This window comes from Tursiops truncatus, chromosome 5, assembly GCF_011762595.2.
Source record: "Tursiops truncatus isolate mTurTru1 chromosome 5, mTurTru1.mat.Y, whole genome shotgun sequence".
NCBI classification, from domain to species: domain Eukaryota; kingdom Metazoa; phylum Chordata; class Mammalia; order Artiodactyla; family Delphinidae; genus Tursiops; species Tursiops truncatus.
This window is the reverse complement of record NC_047038.1, coordinates 111,314,102-111,330,205: the sequence shown is the minus strand read 5'-3', so window position 1 is coordinate 111,330,205 and position 16,104 is coordinate 111,314,102. Positions and strand designations below refer to the sequence as shown.

Below are 16,104 nucleotides of genomic sequence, written 5' to 3'. Positions count from 1 at the left end.
TAAACCTCACTCTTTTAGAAGTGGTAGAACGAAATTGGAAGGTCAACTTAGAGTTACTATGGCGATAGGTACTCTGCAAAAAAAAGAAGTTTGTCAAGTGAGTACAGTATTATCTCCTATTGAGTGGAGTACGTTTAAATTCTGAGTCACTAAGCAAACATAAGAAAGGACATCAATACCATTTTTACTCTTGGAAAGGCATCATAGATATTCAGCAGAGGCTTCCTCCTTTTAGGTAGCTGAGCTATTATTTAAAGCCATGCTTCTAGTACGATACCTAATTAGATATCTCTAATTAGATATCAGCAATTCACAGAGGATTTATGTTCCTGCTACTCACCACAGCCACTAGAGGGTCATCACCCTCTCCCTGGAGCAAAAATTTCAAATTGTCAACATGGAAGAATAGATGTCCCTGCGAATGCTACAAACGGGTCACAGTAACCACATTTTCTTGTATGATAGAGGAAAATCTGAGCCTAAATAAAGATAGGCCACTGGTGTCACACCTGCTGAAGCAGGGCAGCAAGTTAAGCATGGAGGAAAAGGTGAGTTTCAAGTGGCTTTAGCTGTTAACCAGCTGGCAAGGCCAGTGCATTCTAAACCACTTCACTTTCCCAGTATTCTCCAGAACATCTTATTCAGAGCTTTGGCTGCTTCTCAGGAGATAATATAATCTCCCAATGCCACTAGCTGAAAATGATTCATTTCACTCATGATTTAGTAAGACTTGATCAGAGATGACTGCCCGCTTCTCAGTTAAGCCGTCATCCAAACTCCCAAATTTTGCTCCTCTTTGAAAATCAGGCGGCACGACTACTTCCTATAAGATCCAAGTCTCATCTCTTCTTATGATATTTATCACTCTCCACATTGTTCAGGATTTAAAAAATTGCTGAGGCTTTAAAATATGGAAAAAAAATGATGATCATAGTCTCTTGCTACCACACTAACTGAAAAGCATAGTGAACGATACAATTTAGAAGTTTGGAAGCCTAATTAGAAATATTAAGTGTCCGCGTAGCCTATGCTGGCTCTGCCACTTCTTACCATGCTCTTTCCTTTTTTCAGCTGCTGGCTGGGCGCTGGCCTTTTGATCACAATGACTTTGGCGTATTTCTCTGCAAGTTGTTCCCCTTTTTGCAGAAGTCCTCAGTGGGGATCACCGTCCTCAATCTCTGCGCTCTCAGCGTTGACAGGTAACATGGTTCTTTCCCTTTACTCTGTTGTTGGGTTGAGAAAAGCAGTTTTGTCAGAAAGAAGAGAACTCGAGGAGCCTTGAGAATTGGTGTTCAAGACAGTTGTTCATTAGTTCCCAGCAATGAAAATACTAGCGATCTTGCTCTACTGTTTAGAATTGCTTTCCACAGTTGTTGATTACCAGCCATCTTTGGTTCAGGCAACTTGTACCGAGAGCATTTCACCAACTATATCCATTTGACATCCTTACGGCAACGAAGGAAAAAGGAACATGTTAGATGGAATGAATGTTGGAAAAGGAAATTCTAGGACATCCACATTCTGTATTTTCAATGGTAGATTTCTCATTAGAAAAAAGAAGATACTGTTCAATTGTGTTTCTAATGCTTGATTAGTTGAACTGAGTGGTGAGTACTCAGAATTATGTTCTAATCTATGCTTTTCTGAATACCTGAAATGCTTCCTAATTTTTAAAAAGAGGACAACAGAAGCACCCCTTGATCCAACTCTGAAAAAAACCATCAAGTATCTCAGAGTCTTTCCAGAATTCTTCTCAAACATGGATGTCAAGGCGTCAAGAAAGAAGTCCTTCTGAATTCCATGAACTTCTAGAAGGTATTTTCTATACCTTCTAATTTTCATAGCAGGAATTATAAAAAATGAAGTTAGGAACTCTATAACACGTTTTGTGGTGCTTTTTTATATTGAAAATAATCCTTTGCAAATGCTGTTTAATGTCTTATTTAGGTGGTTTACCTACAATTTAGAAGAGGTTTTCATTTTTCCTTTCACACGCTGACAATCACTTTATCAGAGCACCTAAGTCCCATCATAATAGAAATAAAAGTCCCACTTTCTTAAAGAACATTTTAGTGTTTACAGATATTCATTATTTATCATTAACAATTAATTTTCAGGACCAAAAGTGTTATTGTTAAAACATAAAAATACTCATTCCATTGGTAGTAGAAAATTATAGTGGTATCCTTGTTATAAATTTATGGTTATAATAATTGTGAAACACTAAACAAAATGTTTAGCAGTGTTATTAAAAATAAATTTATTGCTGAAATTAAAACCAAAAAATTCCATTAGTAGTTTAAATTGCAGTAATGCTATTGACAAAAATGCTACCACTGCAGTGGTAAACACAAAGATCAGAAATAATTTCATCACCTATTAGTAGGATTCACAGTGATTCCCAGGAAAACCTGAGGTCTACATAGGTTTCTTCTGCATCATATCAGATGTTAAGGGCTGCTGCATAAAAATATTTACATACAATAGATGGCCACTGTATCACTTTCACTTGACAAATAATAGATTATGCTACTTGTGACCATGTCCTAAAAAATTGAGCAGGCATTTATAATCTGGACTTTATTCACTAATGAATTCTCATTCTGTTGTTCCCACTCCTAGCACCCCAATAATATCATTTCGTCTTGTAACTAAAGTATTGTATTATCTAAAAATTAAAGTCATTAAATTATATCTATTACATTACTGATACATGAAAAATTTTTCCTACCTGTATTTATCAAGTTGTATATTTAGAGATGTAGCTAGGTATTTTCATTATAATATCCAATTAAAATTTTAAATTATAATATAACTCTAAAACCCATATGGGGAAAAGAAATAAGAAAATGATCATGACAATTTTTAAAAGAATTACGTTTCCTATACACATATTCTTCCTATATGATATTCTTAAATGTTATAAAGCTACAGTTTTAAAACAATGTGGTACACACACATAAACACATTGACAAATCAATGGGAAAAACAGAAACAGGTGTCAGAGTGTACAAGAATATATTATAGGCTGAAATCACTTTAATGGGGAAAGGAAAGATTCATCAATAAACAGTGCTATGTACCGTCTGGGGGAAAAAACATGTTAAAGTCTTATTTTGTACTATATATCAGTAATAATATTTATAATTATTACCATTTATTGAGTATTAGTATGTACCAGGCCCTGTTAAAAATACTTTCCAGAAATTATTTTATTTAATCCTTATAACAACACCTGTGATGGTGCTATAATTATCCCCATTTTACAGATGAGGAAGCCGAGGTCGAAAGGGCTTAATCAAGGCCAATTGGCTACTAAGTTTTGGAGCCATAATCAAAAGTAGTATGTGTTCTTAACCACTATGCACAAGCATGCAAAAACTCAAACCATAGAGCAATAGAAGAAAATAAACCAATATCTTTTTGATCTCTAGAAAAGGAAGACATTTTGAACCTAAAGTGGATGGTAGAAAATCTGAATAAAACTATAAATGCATTTCAGGACATAAAATTTTAAAACATGAATATCAAACATTCATAAAATTAAAAAACAAATAAATAAAGCAATAATCCAGGGAAAATATCTGCAGCAAAACTACATGTTAATATTCTTGGTATTTAAAGAAGCCATACAAATAGTAATTAAAATCTTACTACTTCCATATAAAAAGGGCATGAGTATAAAAATCATCAAAGAAGAAACTAAAATGACTAACATATGAATCATGTTCATATTATCAAAGAAATTCTCATTAAAAAGCATGTTTCTCAAAATCTGGCAGTAGTAGGGAATTGAACAGCCCTTCCAGAAACTAAAGTCCTACAAATGTTTTTGCCTTCTGACCCTGTAATTACAATTTTCACGATCAATTCTATGGAAATGATCCAAAATTTGAACAAAGAAGTCAGGTACAAAGATGTTCCTTACAACAGCAGTCCCCAACCTTTTTGGTACCGGGGACCGGTTTCATGGAAGACAACTTTTCCATGGACTGAGGCGGCGGGGGGCGGGGAGGGGGGCGGATTTGGTTTCGGGATGATTCAAGTGCATTACATTTATTGTGCATTTTATTTCTATTATTATTACATTATAATATATAATGAAATAATTATACAACTCACCATAATGCAGAATCAGTGGAAGCCCTGGGCTTGTTTTCACTTGCCACTCACTGATAGGGTTTTGATATGAGTCTGCAAGCAATTGATTTATTATGGTCTCTGTGCAGTCAAACCTCTCTGCTAATGATAATCTGTATTTGCAGCTGCTCCCCAGCGCTAGCATCACCCCCTCAGCTCCACCTCAGATCATCAGGCATTAGATCCTCATAAGGAGTGTGCAACCTAGATCCCTCACATGCGCAGCTCACAGTAGGTTCCTATGAGAATCTAATGCCACCGCTGACCTGACAGGAGGCGGAGCTCAGGCAGTAATACGAGCGATGGGGAGCGGCTGTAAATACAGATGAAGCTTTTCTCGCTCACCCGCCATTCACCTCCTGCTGTGCAGCCCTCTTCCTAACTGGCCACGGGCTGGTACCCATCCGTGGCCCAGGGGTTGTGAACCCATGCTTTACAAGATCATTTAAAGAAAAAGTTGAAAGCAGCCTTGTATTAGGGAAATGGATAGGGATGTTAAATGCAATTTATATGTATAAGTATATGAATATAAAATTCCTTGAAAGGAATATGATAAATATTAGTATTAGTTATGTCAAGGGATAGAGTAACAGATGTAACATTCTTCTGCAAGCAGAAAAAAACTTATCAAAGTTTATTTTATTTTCTGTGACCCATTTTCCTTATTTACTTCATGCTATTCCCTACATTTTATTTTTCTCATCTGCCCAGCTCATTCTTATGACCTTTATTTTAAATTAACACTAATTTCCTATGACTGGGTAGCTCTAAAACGCAAGCATATGTAGGCCTGTGTGTGTGTGGAGAAATACAGGTACATGCCCAGCTCAGAGTTACTTCCATGCCTACTCTTGCCTTTACAAAAGCACCATCAAATTTGGGAAAACAGCATTTTATTTAAAAAATTAAACTTTGTCCCAAAGTTTAGGTAAAAATAGGATGATAACGAGTTTTAGGAAAGGGCCACTCAGTGTTCTAAGAAAACTGCACCTCCGAGGAAACATCTAACCAAACCCAGACAAGAACAGCCCATGACAAACAAGAATGAAAAACAGGAGAAGGAAGACAAGGAAGATGCTTGGCTCCTATAAATAGTAAAACCTTTTTTAAGGCAGCTGGGTATAATCCTCTGAGAAGAGAGGCATTGATGAAAAGAGAGGCCAAGGAGAGGAAAGAATTTGCTTGGTTTGATAAGAAATATAGGCAACTTTTCATCCCTGCAATATATTTTCTTGTTACAAAAATTAGAGTGTATGCTCTGAGTAGTGTTATGTGCCATGGTATAGTGGTCCCTTTTGTAGTTCGTATGAATCTATTTAATAAATTTTTTTCTTGATTAAAAAATACTTTAGGGCACTTATTCCTCAGTGATATACTGTATCATGAATTATCCCTAGATTGAGAAGCATAATTGGCAAGAAGGGTATGAGGTACAGACATGAAGAATCAGGCCTGGCTGCTGTTCTTTAGGAGTTTCCATGGATGTGAAGACAATGACCTGGGAACCAGGGAGAAAGAAGTGCACAGGGAAGTGTTCAGGCAGTTGGATTCCCCAGCCAGCTAAATCATCAACATCTTCCATTCCTTCTCTAGCTCACCTTGTTCTGCTGCCTCTTTCTCCCTTGGGGGAACCTCAGAGGATGATCTTCCTGAGCTTCAATGTCCCCAGTATAAACCCTACCTTTAGGCAGGGAGAAGGGGGTGGTGGGAGATGATGGGATGGGGAAATGGAGGGATTAGGTCATAGATTCCTGTTTCTGGTGTAGGAATACCTCACCCACACCATGTCCTCCCCTACCTCATGCATGGAGAAAAATTAACTCAGTGTTCAATCACAAGCTGTCAGTTATGTAGCACATGAAATGTTCTTGGTTTGAAAAAAGAAAGAAAGAAAAAAGAATGTCAAGCATTTATTTCATTAAGACTTAACCTCAGTTTTAGATCAACGAGAAGAACTGTTTTAAAATTCCACTTTCGCAAAAATCTGCCTGAATCCAGGAGGTTTTTTCTGGGTAATCAACTCACCGTCCTTTGTTCCCTGGGTCCTTTCTTTATTATTTTTACATTTCATTTGGTACTGACTCTCAACTTTGGGACCGGTATGTAGGGAATCTATTTTGACATTTCTATTTCAAAAGCTTTCACACTAGAGAATGAATCATTCACACTTGACTTCTGAAGATAAGATACAATTTGCTTTCAATCTTGATTCGGTTGCATTATATTCTTCTAAAAATCAGAAAATGCCTTTATTTAAAAAAACAAAAACAAAGCACGGAGTAAAAAGAGGGAAATTGGAACCTGTTATGAATCAATTTGCAACTTGGGAATCGCTGCTTTCATTCTATGAGCTGAATCAAATTACGGCCCAGGAAGAGTTCCCGTGATTTTTTTGGTTTTGTTTTTTAAATATGATGATTATGTCTCATTTCAGAGTTGTTGTTTTTGAGGGAAAATAATGAACATAACTATTCATCCAAGTTTTATACAATTTCTCCATTACTTCATTGATTGCTCAGTGAATACTAATACTTTAGGATCAAAGAAAAAGTCTAGCTTCCTTACTCCAGGCTTTTAATCTGAATAAGGTAAACAAGACAGAGAAAGCGCATCCCTTGTACCAGAACAGATGACTTCCCATTGTTCATTTCAACTATGGACTTGTCTTATTAAAGCTTTTCACTAAGTCTTCCTCAAATCTATTATTTATTTTTATTTCACATCATTAGTTACTTAAGAATAAGATAAAACAGGAATTTCAGAAAAAGACTGGGGAAATTTAGAAACAAATTTTGACCTCGATCCAAGCTTTAGCAGTGAAATAGTTTTGTCTAATGCTAAAGCAGTATACTTCTAAAATGAATGAATTTTTCCCAACAAAACATGAATAACCAGCCATTACCAATAGTGCAAATAGGTATTCTTACCCGCCATAAGTGACAAGCTTTACAAGTTACTCTGAGTTTGTTTCAGGGGGAAGAAAAGAAGCGGCAGGGATTGGGAAGAGGAATTCAATGCTATTCCTTGTAAGGTTAACAGTCATGTTTAAAGCAGAAAATGATGGGGGTCAGACCAGTAAAAAAGGTCTGGGTACAGTTCCAGATTGTACTTAAAAGTTGCCTAGGGAAAGAGGCTGTAAAAAAGATATAACTCTTAACAACTACTCCAGATGATGTGTAATTAGATACCTGGGAACGTTGTAAGGATCCATTACTAACGCACTTTGATTTGCCTCAAACTCAAAGCCAGTTCTTCATCCCTCATTTCAAGTAATTGCTTAGTGGTCTCTATGATCTTCTCAAAGGTTTATCCTAACTCAAGAAAGCATGGAAGTGATTTTCTAAAAAACTTCATTTTTACTTAGACTCGGGCTTGGTTTCTCCTTATTCTCCTGGTGCTATGATTTTCCTTTCATGCTGGGTGTAGGGCAACTTGGGATCTCATTTGGGGGTCTGTTCCCTGTCGCACATAGTTATTCGTTCTTTTATCTTATTTCTATTGTCAAGATCAGGTGACTGGTTAATCTTGCTACCTCATTTTTCTTTGATAACAAACTACCCCCAAACTTAGTGGTTTAGAAAAACCACCATTTACTTATTATCTGATCACGTTCTGGGTCAGGGATTTGGGCGGTTCTTCTGCTCCTTGTTACTTCGACTGCGGTTTCACGGTGGATTTCAGCTGGCCACTGAGGTTGCTTCATGCGTCCAAGACTCACATGACTGGCCCCTTGGCAAGAACAGCTGGACACCTGAGCTCAGCGGAGCCCATCTCCCTCTCCGTGAAGTCCAGGGCTGTCCAACACCCCTCCAGCAGGCTCAGGGCTCCAGGGTGGAACCTGCTGCTCCATTCGGAGGCCAGGCATGAAACTGACAAAGCATCGTTCCAGCTGTGCCCAGCTGGTCAAAGGAGCCACAGGCCAGCCCAGATGAAGGACCCAACTGAAGAAATGTCCAAATATCTGCAGCTATCTTTCTTTTTTATTATTATTAATTTTTCTTTTTTTGTTGTTGAAGTATAGTTGATTTATAATGTTGTGTTAGTTTCTGGTGTAGAGCAAGGTGATTCAGTTATACATATATAAATATATATTCTTTTTCAGATTCTTTTCCATTGTAGGTTATTACAAGATATTGAATATAGTTCCCTGTGCTATACAGTAGGATCTTGTTGTTTATATACTTTATGTATAGTAGTTTGTATCTGCTAATCCCAAACTCCTAAATTATCCCCTCCCCGCTTTCCCCTTTGGTAACCATAAATATGTTTTCTATGTCTGTGAGTCTGTCTCTGTTTTGTAAATAAATTCATTTGTATCATTTTTTTTAGATTCCACATATAAATGATATCATATGATATTTGTCTTTCTCTGACTTACTTCACTTAGTAACCTCTAGGTCCATCCATGTTGCTGCAAATGGCATTATTTCATTCTCTGCAGCTATCTTTTATTTTTTTTTAACATCTTTATTGAAGTATAATTGCTTTACAATGTTGTGTTAGTTGCTGCTGCATAACAAAGTGAATCAGCTATACATATACATATATCCCCAGATCTCCTCCCTCTAGCGTCTCCCTCCTACCCTCCCTAACCTACCCGCCTAGGTGGACACAAAGCACCGAGCTGATCTCCCTGTGCTATGCAGCTGCTTCCCACTAGCTATCTATTTTACATTTGGTAGTGTATATATGTCCATGCCACTCTCTCACTTTGTCCCAGCTTACCCTTCCCCCTCCCCATATCCTCAAGTCCATGCTCTAGTAGGTTTGTGTCTTTATTCCCATCTTACCCCTAGGTTCTTCATGACCTTTTTTTTTCTTCTTAGATTCCATATATATGTGTTAGCATACGGTATTTGTTTTTCTCTTTCTGACTTACTTGACTCTGTAGGACAGACTCTAGGTCCATCCACCTCACTACAAATATCTCAATTTCGTTTCTTTTTATGGCTGAGTAATATTCCATTGTATGTATATATGCCACATCTTCTTTATCCATTCATCTGTCGATGGACACTTAGGTTGCTTCCATGTCCTGGCTATTGTAAATAGAGCTGCAATGAACACTGTGGTACATGACTCTTTTTGAATTATGGTTTTCTCAGGGTATATGCCCAGTAGTGGGATTGCTGGGTCAAATGGTAGTTCTATTTTTACTTTGTTAAGGAACCTCCATACTGTTCTCCATAGTGGCTGTATCAATTTACATTCCTACCAACAGTGCAAGAGGGTTCCCTTTACTCCACACTCTCTCCAGCATCTATTGTTTGTAGATTTTTTGATGATGGCCATTCTGACTGGTGTGAGATGATATCTCATTTTAGTTTTGATTTGCATTTCTCTAATGATTAATGATGTTGAGCATCCTTTCATGTGTTTGTTGGCAATCTGTATGTCTTCTTTGGAGAAATGTCTATTTAGGTCTTCTGTCCACTTTTGGATTGGGTTGTTTGTTTTTTTGATATTGAGCTTCATGAGCTATTTGTATATTTGGGAGATTAATCCTTTGTCAGTTGCTTTGTCTGCAGATAGTTTCTCCCATTCTGAGGGTTGTCTTTTCGTCTTGTTTATGGTTTCCTTCCTGCAGCTATCTTTTAATCCACTTCACCTGGCTTCTCTTTAAAGTTCTTCCTGCTGGCATTTTGCTCCCAAACCTCTGTATGGCAATTGGTCTGCCTAACACATAGGAGACACCAATCATAAACAAACATTACAAAGGGTCACGTTTTCTCAATTAAAGATGTGCAGGGCTTCCCTCGTGGCGCAGTGGTTGAGAGTCCGCCTGCCGATGCAGGGGACACGGGTTCGTGTCCCGGTCTGGGAAGATCCCACATGCCGCGGAGCGGCCGGGCCCGTGAGCCATGGCCGCTGAGCCTGCGCGTCCGGAGCCTGTGCTCCGCAACGGGAGAGGCCACAACAGTGAGAGGCCCGCGTACCGCAAAATAAAATAAAATAAAAAGATATGCAGACATAAAGATATAAGTGCCACTTTACCTTATGGAACTGGCAAAACTGAAGAAAAATAAATTTTAATGAAGGCAAGCATTGACAGGCACTTAGGAGAAACATTTTTTAAAGGTACTTAAGCTACTTTTTCATTCCCTTGATTTAGTAATCTCACTCAAGATAATTAACCCAGGAAAATCATTCAAAAAGAAAAAAAAATCTGTACGTGCAAACATATTTATAGGCATGTTATTCACAACCTTGAAACACTAGAAATGATGTGATCATAGGAGGAAGATTTAGGTAAATTGTATCAATATCTTGTTATACTGGGTAGCCTTGAAATTAATAAATGCCATGCCTATGTAGAAACATGAAAAGCAAATAAAGCCAAAAACAAAATTGTAACTGACAAGATTATAATATAATTATATTCAAACTACACTTATGAGAATAGAAATGGGCAAAGAATAAGAAGAAATGGAAATAGATTTTGCTGAAGTGATCTTTTGAATTGAAGTTTTCTTTTACACTGTTTTAAAGTACATTCAATAATATTTATTTTCAGTTTAATGAGTTTCCCAGATCATACCTTAAAGATTGAAAGACATGCATTTAATGCCTCTAGCCTTGAAAACATGTAAAAATCTATTTATAGGCCCATACAGTAACAAACATCTTTACATAAACAAAACATGTAATTTATTCTTGTATTTTGGCATGTCACATGACAGAGTTCACGGTGGTGTCATGGGAAAAGACTCCCCTGGGACTTGGCAGACCAGAGCCCTGGCCCAGGCGCCCCACATTCACTGGAGACCAGGCAGAGGACTTGGTGACACACCCCTCCTCAGGTTCCCAAAGAGAACACAAAGGGAGAAATTTCAGCCCAGAGGTCCTGCTTGGTTTTAAATTATTGTGTTCTAGGATTCTGAAAGTATTAGCTCTTTATCTGTTGCCTAATTCAGGGCTGGCTTGAAAAATAAGAAACTCTTTGGAATGTATATTGGCTTTGGCCAATAAAGACAAATGCATGGTAAGGAAACGAACAAAGAAAGATTCTTAATTCAACAGATATTTATTCAGCACCTATCGTTGTAGGTCTTGTGACCAACATGCAAGATGTCTGCCCTATGGAGCTTATATTCAAAAGGGAGAGGTGGACATAGACCATAAACAAAATAAATAAGTAACATATTTGATTGGTCCCATAGTAGTAAGTGCTATGGAGAAAAATAATCAGGCTGAGTGGGACAGGGTACATCTGGAGGGGAATCTGGCAGTTTTAAATAGGGTATTCAGGGAAGGCCTGAATGGTGAAAAGACACCATTGCGTAAAGATCTGAAGGAAGTGAGGAGGCAGCTCTGAGGACACCTGTAGGCATTCCCACTGGGGTGGGAGCCCACTGGGGGATCTGAGCAGAGGGGTGACATGATTGGCTTACATTTTAACAGGCTCACCCCGGTTGCTGTGTTCAGGGCAAACTGCAGGAGGGCGAAGTGGACACAGGGAGACCAGTTAGGAAGCTATTACAATAATCCAGGCAGGTGGTAACTGGCGAGATGGTGAGAAGTGGTTGCATCTGGATACGTTTTGAAGGAAGAGGTTGCAAGGTTTGCTAAAGAATTGGATGTGTGGTGGAAGAGAAAAAGAGGAGGGAAGGCTAACTTCAAAGTTCTGGGCCTGAGATGGTCGCGACTAGAGAGAAGGCAAGGAAGGGGGCAAGGAAGAAGACCAGGAGTCTGGTTTGGGTGAGTTTCAGTGCCTATTAGATAATCCGAGTGGAAACCTCAAGTAGGCAGGTGGATATACAAGTCTAGAGTTAGAGGTGAGGCTCTAGGCTAGAGTTATAAATTTGAGAATTAATTATCAGCATATAGAGAGTTTAAATGATACTAAAGCCATGAGACTAGATGAGATCACAAAGAGAGAGGGTGTAGATAGAAAAGAAAAGAGGTGTGAGGACTAAGGAGAAATTCAACACTAAGAATCTGAGGCATGGGCATGATCCAGCCAAGGAGATGAGATGGAGTGGCCAATCCCATCAGCGGGAGGAAAACTAGCAGAATGTGGTCAAAGCCAAGTGAAGAAAGCCTTTTGAAGAGGAGGGATTATTTCCGGAATAGTTTTTGTTGGCAGGCTGTTCATAATCACACCTAGTAAGGAGAACATATTGTGTATGTTGTGTCATTATCACCCAAATAGAAATCGTTTTGGGAACATCCAGTATTTCTTATTTTCCACACCTTTCTGCACCTCCAGCATCACACGTGAGTGTTTCTAATCGCTCTTATGGTTGTTTTCTCATCTCATGGAGATGTTATTAAGATCAGTGTGATTACAAATGGGAAATATTCTAATTCTCAGTCATGTGGGTTAATGAAGGAGCAGACTGATTATGAATCATTTGCTCAACTAGGCACTAAAAATTACTTCTATTTATTTTTAAATGTTGAATTCACACTGGATTATAGATATGTCATATTCTGGGAACTCATGGGCACATTACAAAATGAAGCTGGTCTGTGAATATATTTATCATTAGAACGTGTAGATCACATTTTCTTACTAAACCACCTTCTATCTCCAATCCTGCCTAAGAAATCTGGCTTTCTCTCTTAAGAGATAAAGTGTTTTATTTACATCACCTTTCCTGATAAGAGGAGGGGAGAAGAAACAGATATAACTCATGGACAGCCTTGGGATATAGACATTCTGTCTCCGTTCCTTTTAGCTTTTGCTGGACATCAGGCTGCCAGTCTAATAAGGCAGCAAAGAAAAGTAAACAGAAATAGAAAGCAGAATATATAGCAGTCTTCATCCCACTGGCAATAACCATAAATTTTCAAATGCAGTGTTGGCTACATTGTAAAAGGATTTTCTTGGTCTGTTTGCATAGCTGTATTTTATTCCATTCTGAACTAATCTGGACTTTTTCAGAGATTCTTATTGTACACCAATCTTATTTATCCTAAAAATCTTTTGCAAAACATTTCTCCAGCAAAGTGTGCTGTATATATGCCACGTGGCATCATCGTGCATACCAAAACTATAGTTTCTAATCTACAGTGAAGAACAGGTAGCATAACTCCTAGGAGTTGTGTTTTCACAGGTGTACGTTTTAGTTGTACTGAGACAGAACACTAACTATAAATGATAGGGGCTCATTTTGGTGGCTATGGGTAGCTTGTATCTTGCCTTGGTGCTGCTAACTAATCTTTCCCATTAAGCTGCCTGGCCTGCAAACCCACGTGCACCTGTCTCAACGCCTTGGTCTGTTTTACAGCCTTTTTCTGGCACTATCTAATGAAAGCTATTAAAAGAAAATGTTTCCTTTCCATTACAACAGCAGCAAAAATTTCAAGAATGAAGTCACAAAAATATTGTACCACAGGTCCCTTCTTAATAGTAAGTCTGAAAGCAGCACCAGACCATCATCTCATGTCAAAGAGCATAGTTTCTGAAACCAAAGTTTCTTTAGACTTAACATGTAAATGTGATTATTATCATAAAATATTAAGGTAAAATATAAGGCAAACACAATTTCTTAATGCCAGTTAGTGCTTTTTTTTTTTTTAATGTATTTATTTATTTATTTATTTATTTATTTTTGGCTGCGTTGGGTCTTCGTTGCTACACGCCAGCTTTCTCTAGTTGCGGTGAGCCGGGGCTACTCTTCTTTGCGGTGCGCGGGCTTCTCATTGTGGTGGCTTCTCCTGTTGCAGAGCATGGGCTCTAGGTGCATGGACTTCAATAATTGTGGCACACGGGCTTCAGTAGTTGTGACTCGCAGGCTCTAGAGCACAGGCTCAGTAGTTGTGGCGCACGGGCTCAGTCGCTCCGCGGCATGTGGGATCCTCCCGGACCAGGGCTCGAACCGGTATCCCCTGGATTGGCAGGCATATTCTTAACCACTGCGCCACCAGGGAAGTCCCCCAGTTAGTGCTTTGATTGGCATGATTGTTCAGTTATATTTATATCTTATGCTTCTGTATGAACCATTCTTTCCTATTAAACTGTAAACCCTAAAGTTTAGGAACCAAGCTATCTTTAGCTCAGTTTTATATAGTCTAGCACAGGGCCATATGGGAGAGATATAGTTATTCTTTGACATTTTCAAATATAATTATTAGAAATATTTATTTACTAAAACAGCCACCTGGTACAAGCCCACTTGTGATCATATTTCGAGGGTAGAGGAAGGGAGAAAACAATGGAATATCTATGGTCACTATTCACTTAAGGATATCTAGATACACTTCATAGATAATATTTCGAGTTTTTTTTAATATAGAAACAGAAATAAGACATTACCATAACAAGTACCAGCAGCTTTCACTACCCCTTCCATCATCCAATTTTCCCCCCAGCTTAATAAACATAGCACACCCATCTCTGCTGCCACATCCTAAATTCTCAGGAGATTTCGATGGGCCCCAAGTGAAGATCTCAGACTCAGGCCTGCCAGCCAGTTGAACTCCAAATGGGTAGAACTTTTAATAGCCCCACTTGTTTTTCACACCAGGACTCACAGAAAATTCCTAAAAAGCTAATGGTTGGTCACTGGCCAAAGGAAGGATCTTTTCAGCATTTATAATTTTCATTTAATTGAAATAAACTTAAAATTTCCTAACCACTTGGTACCATCACCCCCTTTTTTTTAGGTACAGAGCAGTTGCCTCCTGGAGTCGTGTTCAGGGAATTGGGATTCCCTTGGTCACAGCCATTGAGATTGTCTCCATCTGGATCCTTTCTTTTATCCTGGCCATCCCCGAAGCAATCGGCTTCGTCATGGTGCCCTTTGAATACAAGGGTGAACAGCACAAAACCTGTATGCTCAATGCCACGTCAAAATTCATGGAGGTATGAAAAGTTTAAAGGAAATTAACTGGGGAGGGGAGAAGGTCTTCATTTACCATCACCAAGATTTGTTGATATCTCTACACTGCCGAGTGTGGTTTACTCTGTTAGTTCAGTCAAATATTCTTTAATTGCATGAAAAGCAGATGTTAAACCAGGGCTTAGCTTCTTGAATAAAACAACTATTTTGTTTTCACTCTTGTATTATAGCACAACTGTAGATACAACTATTGCTCTGCACCAAACAACTCAGAATTCTGAAACCGATTTACTAAGAAAGAGAGATTGATGTGTATGCATGTCGTGCTATTTGTTTTGATAATAAGGAGTACAGCACAATTTCCATCTGACAGACACGCTGATGCTTATTTGATGTTACTTGGGGAAATGCACATTGCTCACACAGTTTTTAAAGACAGATTTACTAATTCAAAGTAGGAAGTCATTCTCATGTGTGCTTATGTTAGTACAGATTCTGTCTAATATATAAATAATTTTTTTTAATTTTTATTTTATTTGGATTCTTTTCTCTTTTTAAAAAAATATTTATTTTTGGCTGCATTGGGTCTTCATTGCTGCACACGGGCTTTCTCTAGGTGCAGAGAGCAGGGGCTACTCTTCGTTGTGGTGTGCAGGCTTCTCATTGCAGTGGCTTCTCTTGCTGCAGAGCATGGGCTCTAGGCGCGCGGGCTTCAGTAGTTGTGGCACGCGGGCTCAGTAGTTGTGGCTCACAGGCTTAGTTGCTCCGCGGCATGTGGGATCTTCCTGCACCAGGGCTTGAACCCGTGTCCCCTGCACCGGCAGGCGGATTCTTAACCACTGTGCCACCAGGGAAGCCCCAAATAATATAAATTTGCAGAACTTTTTTAAAAGGCATTTTAGTGTAACAAATTCAATTGTTGCTTAATACACCTGACTGCATTAATGTTTCTGAAAAGCTTAATTACATAACTGAGAGTATTAGGAAACACATTTAAAATGCACATTTCCTCTGCAAAACTAGTCACATGTAGAACGAGGAGGAAAACCAAGAATAACTATTTCTCTTAAATCAGCATAATTGAGTACTTTGATGTAAGTTTCATGCAGTTCAGATTCCACATTTAATCATTTACAGACCTCTTAAGGTATGTTTTCCTTCCATGGAAAATTCACAC

At 38.4% G+C, this 16,104-nt stretch overlaps 1 protein-coding gene and 1 long non-coding RNA gene across 3 annotated transcripts in view; one reads left to right on the top strand and one right to left on the bottom strand.

Annotated features, from left to right (window-relative positions):
* LOC109548561 (uncharacterized) overlaps nucleotides 1–16,104 on the bottom strand; it is a 385,148-nt gene that overhangs the window by 292,293 nt on the left and 76,751 nt on the right. The window contains exon 3 of the long non-coding RNA XR_012332147.1: nucleotides 1,051–1,223. This is a non-coding gene — a long non-coding RNA (uncharacterized lncRNA). The remainder of the gene's footprint in view (nucleotides 1–1,050; nucleotides 1,224–16,104) is intronic.
* Nucleotides 1–16,104, top strand: part of EDNRA (endothelin receptor type A) — a 62,772-nt gene that overhangs the window by 33,463 nt on the left and 13,205 nt on the right. For both annotated transcript variants that reach the window (XM_019926550.3, XM_019926549.3), the window contains exons 3-4: nucleotides 1,072–1,199; nucleotides 14,752–14,950. In XM_019926550.3, coding sequence (XP_019782109.2) covers nucleotides 1,072–1,199; nucleotides 14,752–14,950 — 327 coding nt within the window. The remainder of the gene's footprint in view (nucleotides 1–1,071; nucleotides 1,200–14,751; nucleotides 14,951–16,104) is intronic.